Source organism: Pelophylax lessonae, assembly GCF_965119305.1.
Source record: "Pelophylax lessonae genome assembly, chromosome: 5".
Lineage (NCBI taxonomy): Eukaryota > Metazoa > Chordata > Amphibia > Anura > Ranidae > Pelophylax > Pelophylax lessonae.
The window spans coordinates 490,956,261-490,981,080 of NC_138772.1; the positions used below are offsets into that span (position 1 = coordinate 490,956,261).

Genomic DNA, 24,820 nt, shown 5'->3' on the forward strand with positions numbered 1-24,820 from the left:
AGAGGGGCTGTTCAACCTCTTGAGGGGTGTTTTTCTTTAAACCTTTATTTTCCAGATGGAGCTCCTGTGACCCAGTTATGGCTCCTGTGTCCTGGTTAGGGCTCTTATGTTTAGCCTAGGGTTATTTTCCCCATCCCTCATTTTTCTTTTGGCACTGCTTTTGGACGTTCCGGTAGTTATGATTTATGGACCGCTGTGTCCATCGATTAACGAAAGAGAAAATGGGATTTTTGTACTTACCATAAAATCCATTTCCCTGATTGACACAGCAACCACCCCTCTATGGAGTTCTGATACTTTCAATACTGCTTGCTACTAAACTGATTATGTAGAGCAGAGCGGAGGGGTTGTATACCAGCTGAGAACGGCCCATGGGCGTAGCCAGGTGTTTTCTGTTCTGCCTAGTCTTACTCCTGGAAGAGGCAATATAACCCAGTAGTTATGATTTATGGAGCGCTGTGTCCGTCGATAAACTCCGACGAATGGAATTTACAGTAAGTACAAAAATCACACTTTTTAATTGTGGATGAGAAATCTCCTTCAGCAGTGCTGCAAGTGCTGACATATGTTTTTTTTAGAGCAACACCCTGTTGCTGTCAGAATAAACATATCAGTACTACAGCTGAATGCCTTTACTGCAAAGCAAACAACGGTTAACAATAAAACACAGTAACAAGAGAACGTTAACTCAATAAAACTATTTTTGTGATTTTTTTATTCTTTTATTTTTTACTTTTTTTTGTGACTTATAAACTAATTTTTCCAGGCTGTGATTTTATGGTGTCTCAAAATGTGAGAGCTAGTTTCCTGACTATCATCTTTCAAGACCCCGTGTGAAAGACTGCCGTGCTGTACCCTATACTAATACTTCTCTAGTGGGTGGTAGCTATGGAAGCAGTAATTGAGGCAGAGACCAGATTGGCTAGGACAGGAGGTACAGAAAAAGTGGGTGTCTCGTGTGTTCGTATTCCATGTCTGTTACAGACACAACATGTTTTTTGGGGATGATTTTTGGGCCAGAGTACCAGGAATGGCATCAGGAAAATGCCTCTCATGCAACCGACTCACTGCATCTGGATTGGGAGTTTTGGCCACAGCATCTTCTGGATACAAAAGGACCATGATGATCTCTTCCTGAAATTTTAGGAAGGATCCACTTCATCCAGTTGATTTGTAAAGCACAAAAGCGTTGTACAGAGCCAATTGAAATAAATATACAGTCACTTTCCTGTACCAGCATCTGGCTTTATGGGAAGCTTAAGTACAGCTTCATCATCTGGTCGTTGATGTCCACCCCTCCTATGTTAATGTTGTAGTCAGAGGGGCTTCTCAACAACATTAGATGCTGTTGAAATTTGGACTGTCGCGGCTGCGTGAATGGAAGATGGGACGAAAACATTTTGTTTGTCCTTCACTGTGAGCAATTGATTATTTCTCAGGCAAGCTTTCTCCCCCTTTCTAAGTTAGGTATTTACAAGCCGTTGGGGGATTCCCTGGTGATTAGGTCGCACAGTGTCACATGAGCCAATTTAAAAGTCAAAAAGGTGTCTAAAAAGTGGCATGCTTGTGTAAAATTTGTCCACGTACAAGTGGTACTTTTTACAGAAAAGTGAAACACCAAGTCTGAAACTATCTTGCCACTGCTCCCCATGTAGTCTGGGCATCTGGGGGGGGTTCCACATGACTATCTTTTTCCTCGTGAATCCAAAAATCACATGTATAGCCTGTTGCCCTCTCACAGAGCTTATACATTTTGACCCCAGATCTGGCATGCTTGCCAGGTAGAAACTGAATGCAAGGCGGCTAGAAAAATGAATGGGGGACTCATCTACACAGATCATTTGTTGGGGTGTATACATATCTGCTAATTTCTGGTAAAAGGTGATTTACGAGGGCCGAATTTGGTGGAGCCCATAATATTCAAGGTCACCCTGAGGACGGCAGAGTGTTTTGTCATTGAAATGTGTAAATCGCATTATGTTGTTATATGTAACCCTAGACATGGCAGTAGAGAACACGGGCATATGATGAACCAGGTCTATGGACCAATATGACCAAATCTCTTTTTAATAATGCCCATTTTGAGGCTTAGCCCCAAAAACGTTTTAAATTTGGAAACCATGATAGGTTTCCATTCGAATTGTCTGGCAAGGTAGGAATTTGGGTTGGCGCCGATAAACTGCTCAGTATATAATTTGCTTTGGTCCACAATCGATCAATACAGATCTTCCGTGAAAAACAGCTAAAAAAAAATAAGACGAGTAGTTAAATTTGCTGTTTCCACCTGAAGTCCAGCTTGGGCAATGAATAGGGGAAATACAGGTGCTGCTGAATCTGTGGGCTGCAAATCAGGACTTGCAAGCACATCCGGAAGGACACTATGGGCTCTATGGGCCTGTGTTCAAAATCTTGGTGGCTGTGGGACGCTACTTGTGCTAGCCACCACACTAGCTTGGACTGCACTTATGGTACCCGCCACATCACTAAGTGATAGTGCAGTGCTGGTATGTAAGAGGCCAGGATGTACTAGGCCGCTGGTGCTTGCCAGCTCACCGAAAGATAGTCTGGCACTAGTATTGGCACTCTGCTGCATATGAGAATCATTGTGCGATTGTAGCACCTCAGCAACCTGGGCAGGGGGTCGGATATGCCTGAACTTAGCAGGGACCTCTTCTACATTGTCTGAGCTATCTGTCAGGGTGCCACTGCTCTCCACAGGTTTGTATTCTGACCTGATTGTCAGTGAGAACCCCCCTTCGCTCTCATCTGACATACTCAGAATCCTGCAGGCCACTTAATTAGTGTTGGGGGTCGGGATGTGTTGGTTTGGGGCGCTACCACCTTGCACTACCCAATGTGCAAAATAAATTGTGTGTTTGGTCCCATAAAAGTGCACTGTGCTCACTTAAGTTAACGAAAATGTGCAAAGAAATATTAAAAGTTATAAAAGTGCTGCGTGCTGTAAATGATACTGAAAAGTGCAATAAGTGCAAAAGTGTACTTGTGCTGAGTGGGTTGGACCATCTATGTATCAATCGCCAGATACAGATTGTAATATAACTTTCTTAATATTGTTGAGTGGAAAAAGTGCCGAAGTGTTAATAAGTGAATAAACAGTTATATTTTAAAACCTTTATTGTGACATCCCCTTGTTTTAAAAAGTAAAAATGTTGATGAATAAAGTGGTGAGTGAATTGCGCCGTATGGCGCATGTTTGGGAGTGCAAGTGCTAATACCTGAGGTAAAGCACTTACCAGAGGCACTCCCTTACTCCAAAGCCGGCTTGGTTAGTTGCTTCTCCCCTTTGATGCCTGCAGGGCTCCTAAGTTGCACTCGATCGTTTGCAGATATAATTGCGAAAGCATCTAGGGAGTCAGTATACAAAAACCAAGAAGGCTTCCATTGCGTAGTACAGTAGTATAACGGGGGAAAAGATTAGTATCAACTCACTGTTAGGAAGTTCACTGTCAGCTTGTCTGGTGTTTCCCTGGCGTTCGGCGCTTCCGCGTTCCACTGGCCGAAACCACCTTACCGGAAGTGACGGATGACGCTGTGTTGCCGCTCAATGCGTTTCGTCACTGCAACGTCATCTGGGGCGGTGTCATTCTACGTACTCTCCGAGTTTTTATAGGCCTCCGTATCCTAGTGACCTTTTTTTTTTACCTCCGCCATATTGGTAACCTCACTGAAGTTACGCGGCGGCCATCTTGGTACCTCGGAGCCCTTATTAACTGGTCAGTATAACATGGATACGGTACTTTATTCATCAACATTTTTACTTTTAAAGCGATCACGGCTGTAGTTTTTACCCCCCACAAGGGGATGTCACAATAAAGGTTTTAAAATATAACTGTTTATTCACTTATTAGCACTTCGGCACTTTTTCCACTCAACAGTATTAAGAAAGTTATATTACAATCTGTATCTGGCGATTGATACATAGATGGTCCAACCCACTCAGCACAAGTACACTTTTGCACTTATTGCACTTTTCAGTACCATTTACAGCATGCAGCACTTTTATAACTTTTAATATTTCTTTGCACATTTTCGCTAACTTAAGTGAGCACACTACACTTTTATGGGACCAAACACACAATTTATTTTGCACATTGGGTAGTGCAAGGTGGTAGCGCCCCAAACCAACACATCCCGACCCCCAATATCTTTTTACCCTAGTGGTAAGTTGGAGGCAGCATAACCATCTGGTCATTTTAAAATAAGTTTTAAAATAAGTTCAGTATTTGTGTTAAACACACAGTCCGTAGCGCAGGTGCATCCCAACCTCCTTTTTAACCACTTAATTAGTGTACCTTTCTTTGGACATTTTTGCCACTAAATTTATAGGTACCTAGTGCACTTCACGGTAAAAATAGCACCTGGCTGTCAGGGACCTCTATAAATAAAGTTTACCTGCTAGTGCTAGCAGAGATTAGGCCTGATTTTGCTAATGTTGCTGTTTTTGTGTGCAATGTATTAGAAGTGACAGTGACCTACTGACACTGCACTTGTTGGGGGGCGGGGGATCTGATCCTGCTAACACTAGGTTTTTGGGGACACTATACTATTGACAACGCTAGTATAGTTCTGATCTGGTCAAACTTTACTAGTAGTGGAGATTTATAAAGTGTCTGTATTGGGTGTTGCTGGCAGTCAAAGGGTTAAATGTGATAATGATTATGTGGCGGGCAATCTGAGGCTAACGCTATCTGAAGTCGCCTGTAACACTAATACAGTGATCAGTAAAAAAAGAAATCTGTACACTGTACTTATAACACTGGTGACAGGGCAGTGAAAGGGGTTGACGGGGGGGGGGGGGGCATCAGGGGGTTAAAATGTGCCTATCTAAGTGTTTTTGTGTCAGTGTGCTGCTTGTTTTAATTGTAGTTCTTATCTCTTCTTTCTCTGGAACCGAAAAGGGCTCCAAAAGAGAAGAGATTGTCATTCCCTGTGCCTGTGTTTTATAAACACAGGCACATTATGTTCTGTGATTTAGGAGAACTGATCAGCAGGTCTAGGCCAAAACCCATTGGCCTGGTCCTGATGACTGATTGCTGTACCAAATAACAGCACCGCCTGGTGCACACCCCCCAGTTTGGGAACACACAGGGAGCGCAGATCACACACATATATATATATATATATATATATATATATATATATATATATATATATATATATGTGTGATTCTGCGCACAGCAGCAGCCCTGTAGTAGTAAATCTGCTATAGAGCAGTCGGCAACTGGTTGATATCGCTTTAAACTAATATTGCTCAGTTTCTATAGTCATTTTGTGTAAAGCTGGATATATTCAGGCATTATCTAAATCTCTACTCTCTAATTGCAAACCTATAAGTTTTTTATGTATCCTGCTAGGTTGTTTTTTCCGTTAGCAATCTTTCAAGAGAAGCAAAAAATAACTAACATACTAAGGAGCTTGGAAAAATTCGATTTTTAGATTTCTGTTATTAACAGTAAGTGCACCTAAACTGATCTTTCAGTTGTAGAATTGCCTCCAGACTACTCATGTCTCTGGTGCAATCCAGAAGTGAGATAAATACACCCAAGATCCCAGCTCTACCCAGTACCTACCCTAGCTATAATGTAGGTATCGCACTTCCTGTTGGAGGTGATATTTCCCCAATGGTGTCCCTGAGACCTAAGAAGCCATTGGATGCTGAAATCCACCAGTGTCAAACTGGAACTGATTTAGCACCCTGCACCCTTTAGTACCCTGCACTCAAGAATAATAGGCTATAAAAAAAAAATAAAAATAAAAAAAAAATGACAAAATAATATCACAGCACCTAACTTGCACTGTTAAATCAGTACCATTAAATTTATAAAACAAGAGAAGCATTCCACTATTGCTCCAATTGTCAAGCAGCGCTGCAATACATCAACTATTCAACCCCATCTTAGTGAACATTGTGCAACAAAAGTCCAAAGATGCTCATATCACATGATTTAAACATCCACCAGAAAATCTTGTGGTCATCACTAGTGATTGTGAGGCACCTCTCCCTCTGGGAAGAAAACTCATCAGATTCTTATGCCTCTCATTTGCATGATTGGCATATTAGGCTTAACATTTATCCACAGGTCTCTGGGAGTGCCAGTACATCATTCATCGATGCGATTAATAGAGCGCCGGTTAGTGGGGTCCAGGATATGCTGCACACCTCTGAGGATTCTCCTAAACAGGCTAAGAACCTGTTGCCCGAGGAGGGAAATGAGGACACAAATTTGGAATAAGCTGTAGCTCCTAATACACCTGCTGTCTGAAGGTGAGGGTAGCTCATCTCAAGCAATTGAATGCTGCTCTTGTTTTTTAAATCCAGCAATGTTGCATGAGAGCCACAAAGTCTCGGGACTCTCTACTCATTCGAAGTCAGTGAGCCAATGAGGAGAGAGAGGGGGCAGGGCGGAGCCGCTGGTCCATGTCTAAATGGACACAGAGCAGTGGCCCTGCTCGGGTACCCCCTTAGCAAGCTGCTTGCTCTGGGGTCACTCGGCAGGAGGGAGGAGCCAGGAGTGCCGACGAGGGACCCGAGAAGAACAGAATCTGGGCTGCTCTGTTCAAAACCACTGCATGGACCAGGTAAGGATAACATGAATGTTATTTTTAAACAAAAAAAAACAAAAAAAAGACTTTAATATTACTTTAGGTTACATCATTTAAAATAAATGTAATGTATTAAATGAAAACATGCACTTATTTAGTATCACAATGTAAAGAGATCAAATGGAAGCAGTAACCATTGGCAGTCAATCAAATGTCAGTTATCAGTTTAGTAGACTAATTTAAATATTTGACTAGTTGCTTTGGGGTCACTGTGCATTATTCATTTCTCTTTGTTATCAGTTTATGTGTACGTCTGTAAATAAATATGGGTAGCAGTCACATTAAGAGCCCATTCACATTAGCGCGACTTGTCAGGCGACTTGTCAGCCTGACAAGTCGCGCTCCCTCTCGGTCCATTGACCGCTACAGGATCCGTTCTAATAGGAGCGACACAAGTTGCATTATGTGAAGTCCCTGCAAGTCGCTCCGAACTCGTGGTGCAATGTAATGCACAAGTCGCCCCCGAAGTAGTAAGGAGTTGTGTCGCGCTAATGTGAACCGACTCTTAACTGGACTTGTTTTGTAACGTTCAAGATGTTTTGCAACTCGTCCAAGAGGTTTCCTCAGTTCTTAGGAGTACTGAGACCACACCTATGCATTTATGCCCACATAGGTAACTCTTTACTTTAATCTGGTAACTGAGTTACCCAAATGGGGATAAACTCTGGGGCATGTTCCCAGCTTTCATTTGAATTGAGAAAGTCAGTTGGATAAGTGGTGAAACACCTTCAGCATTACAAAAAAAGTGAATTTTAAAGTGACTAACTAGTTGGCTTTAAAAAAAAACTTTGGTCTATTTTAGCTTTTCTAAGCATCTGTAAATATGTTTATATCACCTGTTTGTTTTTATTTATTTCAAAATAAAAAGGAGGGGATATTAAAGGAAACCTGTTACGAGAAAAATACATAAGATGCCACTAATACCAAAGCTAGCCTGTCACCGCTTTCTTATTAGATGACATACAGTACTGTGCAAACGTTTTAGGCAGGTGTGAAAAAATGCTATAAATTAATAAAAAAAAACTGAAAAAAGTGTTAATAGTTTATTTCTATCAATTCACAAAATTAGTAAAAAAATAAACAAACTGAAGAGAAAATCAAATCAGAATTTGGTGCGACTACCCTTTGCCTTAAAAACCGCATCAATTCTTCTAGGTACACTTGCACACAGTTTTTGAAGGAACTTGGCAGGTAGGTTGTTCCAAACATCTTGGAGAAAAAAACACAGATCTTCTGTGGATCTAGGCTGCCTCAAATCCTTCTGTCTCATTATGTAATCCCAGGCAGACTCGATGTTGACATTAGTGCTCTGTGGGGGCTGAACCATCACTTCCAGGACACCTTATTCTGCTTTAAACTGAAGATAGTTCTTAATGACATTGTCTGTATGTTTGGGGTAGTTGCCCTGCTGTAGAATAAAGTTTGGGCCAAACACACGCCTCTGTCATGGCATAATGGATAAGTATCTGCCTGTATTTCTCAGCATTGAGGACACCATTGATCAGGCAACATTGAAGACTGTAGACACAGTGGATAGCCAAGGAAACTGAATGCATATTTCTCTTTGACATCAGAAGATGTCCAGCAGTGCCATCAGCACAGAACTGGTGGAAACCAGTGGGACCCAGGTACAGCCATCTACTGTCAAGAGGTCTGGTAAGAAGAGATCTTCATGGAAGAATAGCAGCCAAAAAGCTATGCCTCCGTTGAGAAAACAAGGCTAAGCAACTCAACTATGCACAAGAAAATAGGAACTGGGGTGCAGAAAAATGGCAGCAGGTTTTCTGGACTGATAAGTCACAATTTTAAATATTTGGCTGTAGCAAAAGGTAGTTTTTTTGTGAATGGGCTGGAAAGTGGTACAATAATAAGTGTCTGCAGACCACAGTGAAGCATGGTAGAGGTTCCTTGCAAGTTTGGGGCTACATTTCTGCAAATAGAGTTCAAGATTTGGCTAGGATCAATGGTGTCCTGAATGTTGATAAATACAAGCAGATATTTGTCCATTATGCCATACCATCAGGGAGGCGTGTGATTGGCCCCAAAATTATTCTGCAGCAGGGCAGTGACCCCAAACATACAGCCAATGTCAATAAGAACTAACTTCAGTGTAAAGAAGAACAAGGAGTCCTGTAAGTGATGGTTTGGCCCCCACAGATCCCTGATCTCAACATCATCGAGTCTGTCTGGGATTACATGAAGAGACAGAAGAATTTAAGGCAGCCTACATCCACAGAAGATCTGTGATTAGTTCTCGAAGATGTTTGGAACAACCTACCTGCAGAGTTCCTTCAAAAACTGTGTGCAAGTGTACATAGAAGAATTAAAGCAGTTGTAAAGGAATTCTAGGCATTAAGATAAAAAGATTTCTGTGTGTAGCAGCCGCCCCAACACCCCTTAATACTAACCTGAGAACCATCTCTGTCCAGCAATGTCCACGAGTCCCTCGGCCGTCCTGGACTCTCCTTCCTGATTTTCTGGGACACAGTAGCGGCACCATTGACTCCCGTGGCTGTCAATCAAATTCAGTGAGCCAATCAGGAGAGAGAGGGTGTGGGGCCGAATGGCAGCTCTGTGTCTGAATGGACAGGCGGAGCTGCAGCTCGGGTGCCCCTTTAGCAAACTGCATGCTGTGGGGGCACTCGACAGGAGGGAGGGGTCAGGAGCAGCGAAGAGGGACCCAAGATGAGGATCCGTGCTGTTCTGTGCAAAACCAACTGCACAGAGCAGGGAAGTATAACATGTTTGTTTTTTAAAAAATCACTTTAATGCTGTTTTGAAGGCAAAGCGTGGTCACACGAAATATTAATTTGATTTGGATTTCTCTTCTGTTCACGTACCTATTTTCTTTGTACTCATTTTGGTAATTAATAAAAATAAACTGTTAACATTTCTCTTTCTGAAAGTTTTCTTAATTTACAGCATTTTTTCACACCTGTCTAAAACTTTTGCACAGTACTGCATATGTAGTTATATTTTCCTTGGCTGCATGCTGGTTGGTGACTGTGAAATGAAGAGCAAGGCAGGGAGCCTACATGTCTCTTTCATAACAAGTGTCCTTTAAAGGATTCTTAAGGGACGCTGTCAAAAAATGTAAAAAAAGCTCACTGCTATAGTAGTCCCTGAACACTTTCCTCTTCAGAGGGTGGTGTGTCCAAACTCCGCTGTTTTCGACAAAGTCTTCAGAATTCAGTGTTTCTGCAAGAGTCAAGTGCCTGCATCCCCTGCAGTGCATTATGGTTCCATCTGCTAGCCATATAATGCTACAGGATATAGTAGTGATAAATGGGCCGATGGGAGGAACTATTGAGAACAGTAGGGGATTAGTGTTTTGGACATGAGGATTCTGCCGTAGTCTGTAGCCATTGAAGACAGTAGAAAAGGGAAATTTATTTAGGGGCCGCTATTGAAAGATGCTTTTATTACAATTTGTTTTTAGGCAACATTTTCTTTATGATTTACCAAGAATAAAGTTACCTTTAGTAAAATTGGCACTGAATGCATTCACAGTTATGCATATTAAAAAATCCTCATCATTTACAGATCTGGGCTACTCTTCATGTGTGAAACTTTGCTGAGCAGCCTAATGCTTCACAATAACTGCCATTTTTAACAAAAAAAAAAACAGTTTTCTTTTAGGAAACTATTACTATATGTGAAAGTATGACTCCTGTACCCGCTATGCCACCTTCCTTGTAAAAATCTTATGAAAAACTTTTGAAGCTTTTACATAATTTTCCCAGGTTTCCCATGTTATTCATGTTTAGTATTCTTTTAATCCCTTTCTACATCACAACCTCCACACTTATTTCAAGCATTTTTATAGCACCATCAATATATGCAGCAATTTACAATTCACACCAGTCTCTGCTTTCAAGGAGCTTACAATCTCAAAGTCCTTATCTGACAGACATACGCACATATATTAGGGCCAATTGGGATGGGGTTCAACTAACCTACCAGCATGTCTGTGGCCTGTGGTGGGAAACCCACACATGCATTGGTAAACATATAAGCTCCATGCAGATAGTGTACTGGCCGGGCACTATCTCAATTTGACCTGAGAACTCCAGTGCTGTAAGGCAGAGGTGCTAACCGCTAAACAAGGGTATTTCTCATTGCCAAGTTCTGCCCTTTCTGGAGTTCCAAAAAATCCTGCTAATGAACGCTGTGAAAAATTGTTGTGCATTTGCTACATTATCTTAGAACTGGAAAGTCTGACAGCTGCCATGGGATTGTAAGTGGTTCCTGAGTGGTTGTGAAATTGGGGGGTTGATTAATGTAGATTAAACCAATAATTATTTATGTATCACATGTGATAGAATCCTGTTTTTCTGTTCTTGGTTTTGATTCCTGTTCATTCTGTGTCATCTGTCTGCATAGAAGTTGTGCACTTTTTTTAAAACCTGAGCTAGTTCCTTTTCCTTCAGTGTCTGTCTTTGTCTTCTCAGTCACTCACTCACTCCCATCTCCTTTGTCTCTGTCTATCATTGCATGGTGTGCTTACAGAAGACTTGGATTTGCCACGGAGACGAAACTCAGGTCTGTGTCTGCAGTCTTCACTTTTTCTTATCATTTACTGTTTCCTTTTTGTGTATGTCTCTTTCCGGTCTCTGGAGCAATCTGGAGATATTTCAAAACCAGCTACAGAAGCCTGTCGATCTCAGGAGGTGATGGGCAGAACATAAAGACATCATCTTCTAGCCTGCCTCTATTTTCTTTTCAGACATTGATAAATGACTTTCATATACTGATAACTTATTGTACAGGCAGAACTGAGGTTATTTTCAGGAACCCTGCACTGTTGTTCAAATTAATGAACTTTACAGGCTTCACCTTATTGCAGTGTAGTTTTCTTTTGAACCATCCTACTGTGGAAATAAAATAATTGTAATCTATCATCTGAGATGGTAAACTTCCCATGCAATCTTCTCTTAAACTTTTAATAGTCGAAACATAAAGTTGCTAACCACAGGAACAACTGCTATAGGGGGCAAGGGTAGGCCCAGTGCAGGTGTGTCAGGTCCCCATTTCTTTATTGTGTTGGAATACCCTTCAAAATTATTGGCACCACACCATGGTATGAACATTGTGGTTAGGCACATTAAAATGCAGTTTACTACAGCGCATAGTTTGGAAAGGGGCCTTAAGGTTCATATTCTGTGACCCGTTTGACCTACTAACACAGTCACACATATTCAGTCCTGCTGTACAGTCCATGCTTTTCTGTTAAATTGTGTAAAATCAAATAACAATGAGGCTGTAAAAAAGAAGAAAGGATTTGGAACTGGCCAGAGAAATCTGTCCAATTGCGGGTGTGTAATTGCTAGTGCAAGTTAGAAAAAAAAAAAGCATCCAATTCATTGCTCTGGGCTCTTTCGTTCAGTCCTATAGTTCCAGGAAAGGAGAAGTATCAACAAATGTTTAAGGCTCTTGTTGAGTCCTCAAGGGGACCCAGTGCACATAGCAATTTTATTTTTATTTGTGCTGGCGGTAGCTCCACCCCAGGCTGAAGCCCAATTTATGGGTCTACAATGAAGAAGTTACATGCAGCACTAAAGCCACCTCCCCCTCTTCATTCTACAGCATTAAGTCCAAACTCCATCTTATCATGCACCCTTGTCCTCTTCTGTTGTCCTCTGCAATGTTCTTTACACTGAAATGAAAAATCTACGAAGCCCAGACCCAGCTGCTATTTCAGAGGCGAGAGACTACTGTAGTAACTGTCTGCGTGTGTTGTGAATGGTGTGTATTGTTGTGGGTTTGTGTTTTTGTGAATGTTGGCTTTCCTCGACAGCATGGTCAGTCACAACAATACAAGTCAACAGTTACTATAGTATTCTCTCTCTCCTCCAATATAGCAAGCGACTGGCAGGTGTGTGGGTCTGGTCCCAGCAGCTCCTTCTTTACAATACAAAGAAGGTTGCACAGGAGGTACGAGGCTGAACGATTAGATAGAGGGCAGCAGATGTTCTGTCCTGGCAGCTAAGAAGGCCAGGTTTTTACATGCTCTGTGTGCACTGTGTCACCTCCCTCTCCCTCCTGCGCTGTCAGTCAGATCTAGTTATAGATTAATCACTTTCATCCAGCTTGGTTGGACAGCCAAGAGAGAAGGGGGCGCTAATCTGTTTGACCATACTGTTGAGCAACCATCGCACAGATTTGATTGGGATTCAGTCCTATATACACTGGGTTCCATGGAGGATTCAACAATGGTTTTAAACTTCTTGCATAACTTTTTTTAACTCAGTCTAAAAGGTTTAAAAACTCATAGATGGTTTAAAGCTAAAAACCAAAACAGGATATTAGCTGGTTATTAGTTTGATAAAGGCAATGCTGTTAAAAAGATGGTCTATACAGGATCTCTAGGTTGTCAGGAAGCAAGGGAAAGCATGCATCTTAACCGCTTTAATCCAGAACCTACTGATCTCAAGCTACCTGTCAGTCAGCATGCTGGAAAAACAAAGTTAGAGGGTCCATTTAGGGTGACTGAATAAAAAACTGAACCTTTAGAACTTGCTCTTTTTTATTTGAATTATCAAGAGGTACACTATTATTGTGCAGGCTGAAGCATGGAAATAAATGCTTTGTCGTTCATTATGTTAAAGCTGGCATCAATCATGTTTGTTTGTGTCCATTGCACTTTGTGTTGTTTTGCATGTGTCTTATTGTTTTTGTTAATGTCATTTTTGTTTTGTATTCCCATCATTGCTTTCATTTTTGGCATCCTATTGCATTCGTCGTCTAGATTTGTTTGTAGAAGAGGGCACAGCAGAGCAAGAGAATGGGGATCCAGGTATGGGAAAAGTTAGCAGTATGCATGATGCTTGGGTAGACGTTAGTAGGTTGAATCAACATCCATTTTTATATCTGTTGGAGACTTTGAAACGTCTCCCCTTGTAGAAGCAGGTGAAATAGTTGTTGGCATGGATGGTAGAGCTGAGAAATCAAGGGGGGAATTTAAAAACTGGTATCCCCAAGAGATGTAAAAAGTCCAGTGAATGATTTATCCTCACCAGCATCTACCTATTAAGAACATATGTTTTGGAGGACTGACCTTGTTAAAGAATTTAGTGCATAGTTCAGTAAACCATAGCTATTTGAAATGCCTTTATTCTTCAAACTTCAGAATTATTTTGTCATTTGGTGGAAGTCACATGACCATTGCCTAGCCCAACCTTTGGGCTTGGGGAGTGACGAGAGGAATAGCCAAACAAGCGGTAGCTCTGCCCTAGTGCTTTTTGTCCATTGGCAGAGAACAGTAGAAAGGCCTAGGCTTGGTCACATGACTGGAGGCCTGAAGCATTAGGGTGATTAAAGAAGAAATGTAGATATCTAATCTATATTTTTTTTCATAATTATTGTTTGTGTGTGGGTAAAATCTGAATGCCATAGCCATGTGTGTTCTAAATAGCAAATATGTTTTTATTACAGTTTGGTAAAATTATTTCATGTGTTGATGCTCTGTATTCTATAAAGTGGCAGCGAATGACAAGTTGCTTCATTTTCATAATCAGGCTTATGCTAAAGAGTTTTAATACAAATGGATAAACATGAAAGTTTTAGGAGATTATCAGTACAGAGGTGATTTAAAAATATTAAGATGTCTGTATAGCCAAAACTTTTTTCTTTTTTTTAGCTTTGGATAGAGTAGGGAAAGGTAAAAACCACTGACCTGTTACAAAAATCTTACTTTCCTTATTGTCCAGTGAGGGACACAGTGATATAGTAAATCACAGATGTGTGGGACATCCAAAAGCTATCCAATTTAGGGGTGGGTAACAGCCACTCAGAAATCCAACAGGTGTGTAGATCTTACTAGGAAAATATTCAGAGAAACTATAGGCTAAAAAAAGGCCAGAGAAAGAGCTTGTTCACGCGGCTGATTACCGGGACTTTGTCCGTGTAGCTCCGTGTCCGAATGGGCATCTATAGGTCTCCCAACACGGGGTTGCATGCAACACCTGTGCATCCCTGTGCCAGCAGAACATGCTTCAGCGTGATACATCGAGGTATTCAGCCATGTGAACAATTCCAAAAGATGGGAATATGGAAATTACCGGATAAAAGGAGAGGCACCTAGAAAAATCTGGTTTTCAGGGTAGATAGGTAGCACCAGGGAGATATTGTTATCTGAAAGGATAATGGACTTCAGAAATAAAGTGAAGGACAACACAGCAATCCCCATAAGGAAATAGGTGGTGTGGGGAAACTTAGACCAACAATAAAATTGGTAAACAAAAATGTTTGTAAGGTAAAGGCCAAAGCCTAGGATAGTAGCTATCTCAACCAGAATTTACCAGTACACAGGTAGGGCTTGAAGCAGAATACCCTAACCCATGAATGTAGGGAAAGGGAGATCTAAATAAATCAGCCCTCTGCAGAGTAATCTATAGAGAGACAAGATAGGGGACCTTTCAATGTAAAACAAAGAAGGGTGAAGTACCAAGTCCTTTATAATAAAGGGGTGCAGAGATTCACACACCTACACAAAAGGAAAAAATACACAGTAACCAAATAGATGTGCAGGGACCTCTGAACAAAGGGATGGGAAGCAGAAGGGATGGTAGGAGAAAGGTTTATGTTACCTTAATCTTCCTAGCGGTATTCCCGAGTGTGGCTTGGGGTTAAATTTCAGTGCCAAAAGCGGTAACCCCGAGCCACACTCGGGGTACCGCTAGGAAGATCACTGGATCCTGAAAGCGGGGTTACTTACCTTGTCACCAGGATCCAGCGATGTATCCCGGCGGTGTCTGGCGGTGGATCTTCCTCCCGATGCTCTCCGTTTCCCAGCTTCCGTCTCCTGCAACGTGACGTTCGTGTATATGTATATATATATATATATGTGTGTATATATACAGTATATATATGTCATATGTAAATAGTTGGTTTGGTGGTTTGGGCTGCTCATTCTTAAGAATTACATGCAAAATAATGGTACCGCTTTCAGCACCTAAAATCCGAAAGAATCATACCGCCAGGGAGGTTAAGTGGACATTTTAGGGTTGATATACTAGAGGCAAATAGACTGGCCACTTTGCAATGTGCAGTTGCACTCTGTAAGAGCAGATGCTCCAGAGCTTAGTAAATGAGTAGCAGCTGTGCTGACTTCCATCATCCAATCATGCAAGCTAAAATACAGTTTTGTTTTTTTTTTTAAATTTTCCTTGCATGTGATTGGGTATTCTTTGCAAAGTGAAGCTTTACCTCATGTACTAAGCTCTGGAGCAACTGCACTTTGCAAAGTGCATAGGCTATTTTCCTTTAGTAAATCAACTCCTTTGTTTCTAGCACTGTTACTTTCTTCCATTTTTTTTAACTCAAGCATTTTGTGCAGAAACGGCTTTTAATAAATAGGCCAGCAAAAGGAATCAGTTTCAAAACTTTAAAAAAAAATAATAATAATCCAAAGCTATTGTAGTTTCCATTTAAAATATAGCTGAAGGCATTTGTTTTAGTTTTGGATAGAGTGGAGAGGGATTAGAGCACCTGTGATGTTTTGATTGCTGTTTGTGCCCCCGTTGTAGAGATTCACCCTCTATTTGTCATGTTTACCAATAACACCAAAAGTGAAAATTAAAAAGAAAATCTCAAATTTTGGGTTGTCTCCAGAACAGTAATAAAGGGGAAATTTTACAATGGAGACACTAGTTCTGGTCACAGTAAGGGATTCACCCTCGCTGTTTGTCATGTGTACCATTAACACCAAAAGTGAAAATGAGAGAAAATCCCAAATTTTGGGTTGTCCCTAGAACAGTAATAAACTGAAAATCTTACAATGGAGTCACCAGTTCTGATCACAGTAAGAAATTCTCTCTCTCTTTGGAGGGAGTTCCTCTTGCTTCCTGTCTTGGCAATGGGACAGGAAGTGAAAGTAAATCTCCCCAATGGGACACAGGGGGTAAAATTAAACTGACAAGGCTTATAACCCTCCTATACTCTAGTTCTACATTAAGGGGGGGTAATGGTAACAGGTGAAATCTACAGTTTTCAGTTACATGGAGTACCTCTAAACCCTCCTCAACATAAGCCACTGCTCCCCATGGGGATTGGGATAAACATGCTATCTAAAGTCACAGATAGAAAGGCAGTGCTTATAATAGTGATTGGATTTGTAATCATTACAGTGGCTAATCTTGTCTCAGAAGCTTCTAAAGACTATAGTTATGGCATGCAGCATAGCCAGTAGCACAGAAAAGACATCATTCAGCTAATGGGAAAAACTCAGATTTTATCATAGGGTCAGCAACTATATAGATTCCACTGGACCTCTAGGTTACCCCAAACTGAATATGCTTCTGTATTTAAAAAAAACGAAATAGCACAACATTTCTCCTTTTATTGCTAAAGTAGCCATGAATAAAAAAGATACTTCCTTTGGTACTAAGACATGGCTGGCAGGGGATGCTACAACACTGATTTTCATTCCAACATAGCATGTGTCAGTATTGCTGGTCTCCATTGCTTTTATAAGGCATATATGTCATTATTAGCTAAAAGTTTACTTTATTTGGTCCCGAAAACACTACTAAAATGTGGGACTGTACTTGAAGTGTTTCATAATGAGGGAGAGAAAGGCATTTTACATTTTAGGAAATTTGATAGTTCTTGCATGAAAAATAAGCATTATGTGTTAATTTACTGATCCTGTAGGGTTTCTTTAAAAACAATCTGCCACAAAGCTGGTGTGAGAAAACTCAGATGGAAGCTATCACACTGTGATTCTCCGTCTGAATATTTGGTCAAGGCCAGTGACTCTACAGGGCTAGTACATGTCACTGGATTAAGAGAATATTAGCTTCCATCTAAGTTTCAAATTTCACACAGCTACTTTGTGTGGTAAGTGAATTCCTGTGTGCCATACAGAGAAGTTCTATTCTTTTATGCAGGATACATGACATTTCAACCAATCAGTAACTTTTAGGAGGCACCAATGGCTATTTTGTCTCTGTTTGGCTACAGAAATATTTTAAAGTGCTCCAGTCACCCTCAGACAATGGAGGCAGCCATATTGTGGACTAAATCAATGAACTGTTCTGTAATTTGGATTTCACTATGAAATACTGGGCATGAGATACTTAATTCCACAAAGATAGGTTGGCTGAGTATCACTAATTCAATTTTAGGCTGACTCTAACATGTAGCCTAAGGTTATTCTATCATCTGCACACATTAGGGCCCATTCACAACTATGCACATGCGTGGTAATGCATATGTGGGGACCTTACCATTTCCTTTAAAACACAATAAATTGCAGTGCACTTACTGTATGTGAACCAGCCACATGGGGGAAGAAATTGATATCTGCTCGAAACGCATTTTCAAGTAGTACAAGTCCTATGCCAACCACTGTGAGTTGGCCTACTTCAGCATGCAGCCTTTGATTGCAGCCTTTGATCTGAATTTGTTTCAAATAAACAGATATGTTGTGTATTTGCTAAGCCAGCAATATGGCTGTCTGCAGTGTTCCTGGGTGATATGATGGACTAAACTAATTTTTGCAGTTATCAAACATCTAGGACACGATAGTCAGTTCTTATTTTCACACTATGGCTTGCGTTACGGTATGTATTTTTTGTGCGTTGAGGCCTGCTGTGTTAGTCCCCGTTCACATTAGGTCGCTCCGACTTCGGGGGCGGCCTGTGAAGTCGCGTGCACTGCGACTTTGGTGCGACTTGCACGGACTTCATCTAATGAATGTCTATGCAAGTTGCCTCCAGGTCCCCCCGAAGTAGTACAGGACCCTTTTTCTAAGTCGGAGCGACTTGTGTCGCTCCTATTAGAACCGGTCCTGTACTACTCAATGGACCCGACGGTGCGCGACTTGCCAGGCTGACCAAGTCGCCTGGCAAGTCGTAATAGTGTGAACCGGCTCTTTAGGCAGATTATTCATTTTGAATTGCTGGCAGAGTACCTCAAAACATAAAAAATGTACTTGCACCATTTCTTTCATTACAGCACAAATGGTTCACATCTGTGCATTGTGGTGCACTAAAATGCACATGCATTGTGGTGTGGCTAGGTGCTTGGGGTGCTCTTCAGAATTAACTTAGTTGCAAGCGTTAACATGCCTAGTGGCATAGCACGTTACTGTAAGGCATCAGTACGATTAGGGCCTCAAGTATGTGATGTCAGTAGGACCTAGTTCTAAAATCATTTCCACAACGTTTTCAACAAATGTTGCTTTGTCATATAGAATAAAAAGTTGAGCTGGACTTATGTATTCTTATTCTATGGTTCACAGGTTCGATGGATGTAGAAGAGAGGAATCGGCAGATAAAGATGAAGATCAACAAATATAAGCAGGTGGCTGGCTCAGACTCAAGGCTAGAAAAAGATTATCATTCCAAGGTAAAGAAGAGCTTCTTAAAAATTACGTCAGGTCAGGTTTTATTGCACAAAAATGATACAGCAGAAGAAGAAAACTTCTGCTAGGTTGATATGTTTGTCTAAGTTCTCACTGAGGAGATTTCCCCTCGCTTCTCTTGACGACACCATATTAGGGTATCACAGGGGCAAGAAGTGCGAGTAAATACCCCCTCCCGTGAGGATATAACCAACACAGCCTCACAGACCTGTTTCAGAATACATTTGCTATTCTAGAGTTCTGAAAACACTATGACTTTCTTAATCTAAATGCTTGCTCCAGGTCATTGACTCAAAGTATTGATGCTTTAAGTAAGCATGACAGTCAAGCAGCTAGAATTTTTGGAAGGCCAGCGATGGCAGCGTCCAGTTTTTTCCCAGTATAGGTTTTCTTTAACAATAATAACAGCCCCCACACCACCGCCAACCCAATTGCATCCCCACCAAATGCACTACGATCCTCACAGCCTACCAGTGAGATAAGACTGAAGGCCCACAGAAATTCATATTGTAACAAAAGCTTACTTTCAGTGCACCTGCCACACTATCAAATGTTTGGATCAACCAAAGGATCTTTGTGTACAGTATAATGAGCAGACAATACTGAGGTTGCATAAAGATTGGACTTCTGGTTAATGCTATGCTTTACATGGCAGGATTCCAGCTACAATGGCCTGGTCTTTGCTGAACCAGAACATTTATTTAGAGATGGTATTTTTTCAGCCTTCTTGTTCAGATTTCCCCAGGGAGAACTACATAAAAGACCCCCTATCAGTGTTCTTTTTCATCAAAACAAAATTATTTTCATCAAAAACATTTAGTGGTTTGGGCATTTTTACATGCCATGTAAAATGTTGTAATACCCTTTTACTAAAACATTTAATAGGACAAGCATTTGTGATTTAAAGGGCTGGGTTTTGCCTACTTCATGCTGTGAATACATCTTGGCATTCTGGCAATTCTGAATTGTTAAAGTGGAGCTTTACCAATACCAACTTGATAAAAAATAATGTTCTTCAGCAAAGAACTTACATTCCACATTCATAATCATGCTACCAAAATGAGAATGTGCTGTATTTTGACTCCAGCATTGATCCTGTTTCTTCTTGCCTTAAGCTGACATTTTTTTGAAGCCCAGAGCCCCAAAGCAGCAAAACAACAGCAGATCAGCCTTTACATTTTTGGCACAGTGCTAAATAATAGAGAGCAGCTGAGCAGGGTGACAGCGCATTACTGGATTTTAAAAAATGTAGGCACCTATTTTTAATGTTTTACATATATCTGCAAAAGGGGCCAGACTGAAGTGATCAAGCAGGACCTTATTTTCTGACTAAAGTTCCACTTTAACATAACCCAATTCTACCAGACTTTCTGATTTGATAAAAATGGGATAAATTATGTCACAATTTTTTTTCTTTCCCAGCCAAAGCTGCTTGCCTGTCTGATGTCTTAAGAGACTTTAGAGGCAGTGGAGGAACAGAAAGATGGGAGGTAGCTCTCTCTGTGCCCTGTAATGGATATTCGATAGCTCTACTATACAGTTCACTCAATGCTTGAAATCTGGGGAAAAAAAAACAGGTGCTAGCAGATTTGATAATTAATAGTAAGCTAAATTTAAGTATTATTTACAGGCATTTTCTTAGTGGCATATTTATACAGGGTCCTTCGGAAGAAACTGTCTATTGAGCAAGGGAGGAGCCTCATCTCCCTGTTAAGATCACCCTATTTTCCTCCAGTCAGCATGTTTCCAGTGTTAGACCAATATTACTGGTCGATATAGTGTCAGTGGGAGGAATAATGCCCCATCAGTGGTGTCAGTGGGAGGAATAGTGCCTCATCAGTGGTGTCAGTGGGAGGAATAGTGTCTCATCAGTGGTGTCAGTGGGAGGAATAGTGCCCCATCAGTGGTGTCAGTGAGAGGAATAGTGCCCCATAGCTGGTGTCAGTGGGAAGAATAGTGCCCCATTGCTGGTGTTTGTGGGAGGAATTGTACCCCATCATTGGTGTCATTGTGAGAAATAGTGTCTCATCATTGGTGTCAGTAGGAGGAATAATTCCCCATCATTGGAGTCTGGGGGGAATTATGCGCCATCGTTGGTTTCCGTTAAGTAAATAGTGCTGCTAAGGGCAGATAAAAACAAACGAAGGGCCGCATCTGGCCCTCGGGTCGCAGTTTAGAGACCACTGATTTATACAATTGGCTTCAAGGTGATAATTATTTCAGTCCATGAACAGAGGCCTATTGTAAGTAGTTCCTGGAATGAGGACATTTTTAGCCATCAAGGTAAATTATAACATGGAGTGCATGTGACATTCAATATGACAAAACCTATACTGAAACAGAATCCATCAAGAATGATTGCCTTCAAAAGTCAATCTCATTAATTCATGCCACGTTTAGTAGGCTAAAGAAAGCCTCTCCTTACGCCTGTTGTAAAGAGTATTTCAATACTTTATATGAAAACAGTGTTCAGATCCTTATACATACCTGTATAATCCAAACTGTGGTTTGCTGTATTATTGAAAGCATATCCACATGGTATAAGTTGTATATGACTGAAGAAAGTTTGAAAACCTATAGCAGTGATGTAGAACCTTGACACCCCAGATGTTTTGGAACTACATTTCCCATGATGCTCATGCACTCTGCAGTGTAGTTGAGCATCATGGGAAATGTAGTTCCAAAACATCTGGGGTGTCAAGGTTCGTCATCACTGCCCTATAGGCTATATATTTGTAGGCTCCTAATCATTTGTGTACTCGCAGATCACTTATAAATGTGTGCAAAGACGAAATACTATGTGCACTTAGTTGAGTATATTTGGGAAGCATCCCCTATTACTCGTTTCCTGACTCTACTCCCCCTGGTCAATATAATTGATATATATTTAAGTATACATGCTCTTTACAGTTCTTTAGCTAAAAAGTTTAGAGAGATTGGTTTATCAATATATAAGATTGCTTGCATCCTAAAGTTGCTGAGCTGATAGCGTGCCATTAATTGGGTTCTTCGCAGTCTATATACAAGCTATTTTAATTGCTGTTCAGTATAGGTGCTGGGAATGTGGATGTCGGATCCCTTCCCTGGTTTGTGGAGATCCATATTCATGTTTATGAACATGAGCCTATAATAAAAAAAATCTAATTTTATTTATATAAATTTTTACACAAAATACCCTTGTTTAATAACATTTTGATACCTATCTGCATTTATTTCAGACTTCACCTGCAAAATGTATATTTACTTAGCATTTTGAAAACTGTGAATTATGTTCACTGTCATCATCCAATCATGTGCCTTGCAAACTCCTGTTTTTATAATTGTTTTTGCACATGATTGGGCACGAAAAGTGAACTTAGGTTATTTACTAAGCTAAGTGAACATTTAACATTTACTACGCTCTTCATAAACCATCCACTATTACCTTTTAAGGAACACCCATCTAGGTTAAATGGGGATCCTTTATATACAGTGGGGATCGAAAGTTTGGGCACCATAGGTAAAAAATTGTATTAATGTACATAAAGAAGCCAAGGAAAGATGGAAAAATCTCCAAAAGGCATCAAATTACAGATTAGACATTCTTATAATATGTCAACAAAAGTTAGATTTTATTTCCATCATTTACACTTTAAAAATTACAGAAAACAAAAAAATGGCATCTGCAAAAGTTTGGCCACCCTGCAGAATTTATAGCATACACTGCCCCCTTTGCAAGGCTGAGACCTGCCAGTGTCATGGATTGTTCTCAATCATCGTCTGGGAAGACCAGGTGATGTCAATCTCAAAGGTTTTAAATGCCCAGACTCATCTGACCTTGCCCCAACAATCAGCACCATGGGATCTTCTAAGCAGTTGTCTAGAAAACTGAAACTGAAAATAGTTGACGCTCACAAAGCTGGAGAAGGCTATAAGAAGATAGCAAAGCATTTTCAGATGTTAATATCCTCTGTTCGGAATGTAATTAAGAAATGGCAGTCATCAGGAACAGTGGAAGTTAAAGCAAGATCTGGAAGACCAAGAAAAATATTAGACAGAACAGCTCGCAGGATTGTGAGAAAAACAATTCAAAACCCATGTTTGACTGTACAATCCCTCCAGAAAGGTCTGGCAGACACTGGAGTTGTGGTACATTATTCCACTATAAAGAGATACTTGTACAAATATGGTCTTCATGGAAGAGTCATCAGAAGAAAACCTCTTCTACGTCCTCACCATAAAAAATCTACGTTTGAACTCTGCAAATGAACATATAGACAAGCCTGATGCATTTTGGAAACAAGTTCTGTGGACCGATGAGGTTAAAATTGAACTTTTTGGCTGGAATGAGCAAAGGTACGTTTGGAGAAGAAGGGGCACAGAATTTAATGAAAAGAACCTCTGTCCAACTGTTAAGCATGGGGGTGGATCAATCATGCTTTGGGGTTGTATTGCAGCCAGTGGCACAGGGAACATCTTACGAGTAGAAGGAAAAATGGATTCAATAAAATTTCAGCAAATTTTGGAAGGTAACTTGATGGCATCTGTGAAAAAGCTGACGTTAAAGAGAGGATGGCTTCTACAAATAGATAATGATCCTAAACACACGTCAAAATTTATGGGGGATTACATCAAGAGGCATAAACTGAAGGTTTTGCCATGGCCTTCACAATCTCCTGACCTCAACATAATTGAAAATCTATGGATAGACCTTAAAAGAGCAGTGCGTGACAGACAGCCCAGAGATCTCAAAGAACTGGAAGACTTTTGTAAGGAAGAATGGGCAAAGATACCTCAAACAAGAATTAAAAGACTGTTGGCTGGCTACAAAAAGCGTTTACAAGCTGTGATACTTGCCAAAGGGGGCAGTACAAGATATCAACTCTGCAGGGTGCCCAAACTTTTGCAGACGCCATTTTTTTGTTTTCTGTTATTTTGAAAGTGTAAATGATGGAAATAAAATCTTAACTTTTGTTGACATATTATAAGAATGTCTAATCTGTAATTTGATGCCTTTTGGAGATTTTTCCATCTTTCCTTGGCTTCTTTATGCACATTAATACAAATTTTTACCTGGGGTGCCCAAACTTTTGATCCCCACTGTATGCCTACAGTTCATTTTTAATGCTGAAGTTGAACTGCTTCCCGCCTGGCCTATTGCATTATGATGAACAGACAGGAGCCCATTCTGGGTGGATGTCATATGACATCCTCCCAGGATCGCACCTCGTGCACCCTCTGTGACACGATCTCTTTCTCACTAAACTTAAGTGCAGCCTAAACAGTAAACAGCACAGGGGACAAAACTTACAGTCAGTAGGATGTGTCTCTTGTGCTGATGCCTCTCCGTCCATATTACCCCCACCACCATGATCTTCCGATGTGGTGGGGGTTAATAGAACTTAGGGGCTGTCACGGGTTTTCATAAGGAGAGCCTGACTATGCCCGCCCATTTTAACCAGCTTCCACATTCAAAGAACCCCTGCTTCCATTTATGAATAGAGGGGGAGGACCTATAAATCATTTGCATGTACTCTGTTCTTAGATCACTTTCCATTCATAGAAGCTGTAGCACAGATTCTTTGAATAGAGCAGCTGTGTTGTAAGGGGAGGGGCATAGTTGGGCTGTCTTGATGAGAGCCTGTGACAGCCCCTTAGTTATATTAACCCCAACAACACTGGAAAACAAAGCCGGTGGGGGACATTAAAGGAGGAGAATTTTATTTAAAAGAATAAGTATCAGCATAAGGGAAACATCCTATGTACTGTAAGTTACATCCCTTGTGCTGGTGTTTCTGTTTTTTATTTAGGATGCACTTAGGCTTTAATCTGTGTATATTTGTCTTCCCT

At 40.8% G+C, this 24,820-nt stretch overlaps 1 protein-coding gene across 39 annotated transcripts in view; it reads left to right on the forward strand.

The window, feature by feature from the left end:
* Positions 1-24,820, forward strand: part of RIMS2 (regulating synaptic membrane exocytosis 2) — a gene marked incomplete at its 5' end in the record, with an annotated part of 943,810 nt that overhangs the window by 768,901 nt on the left and 150,089 nt on the right. For 38 of the 39 annotated variants that reach the window (XM_082257909.1, XM_082257877.1, XM_082257910.1 and 35 more), the window contains one exon: positions 18,869-18,975. In XM_082257909.1, coding sequence (XP_082114035.1) covers positions 18,869-18,975 — 107 coding nt within the window. Of the gene's footprint in view, positions 1-11,133; positions 11,167-18,868; positions 18,976-24,820 lie in introns of all 39 variants that reach the window. The other variant, XM_082257915.1, reaches the window with a different exon arrangement.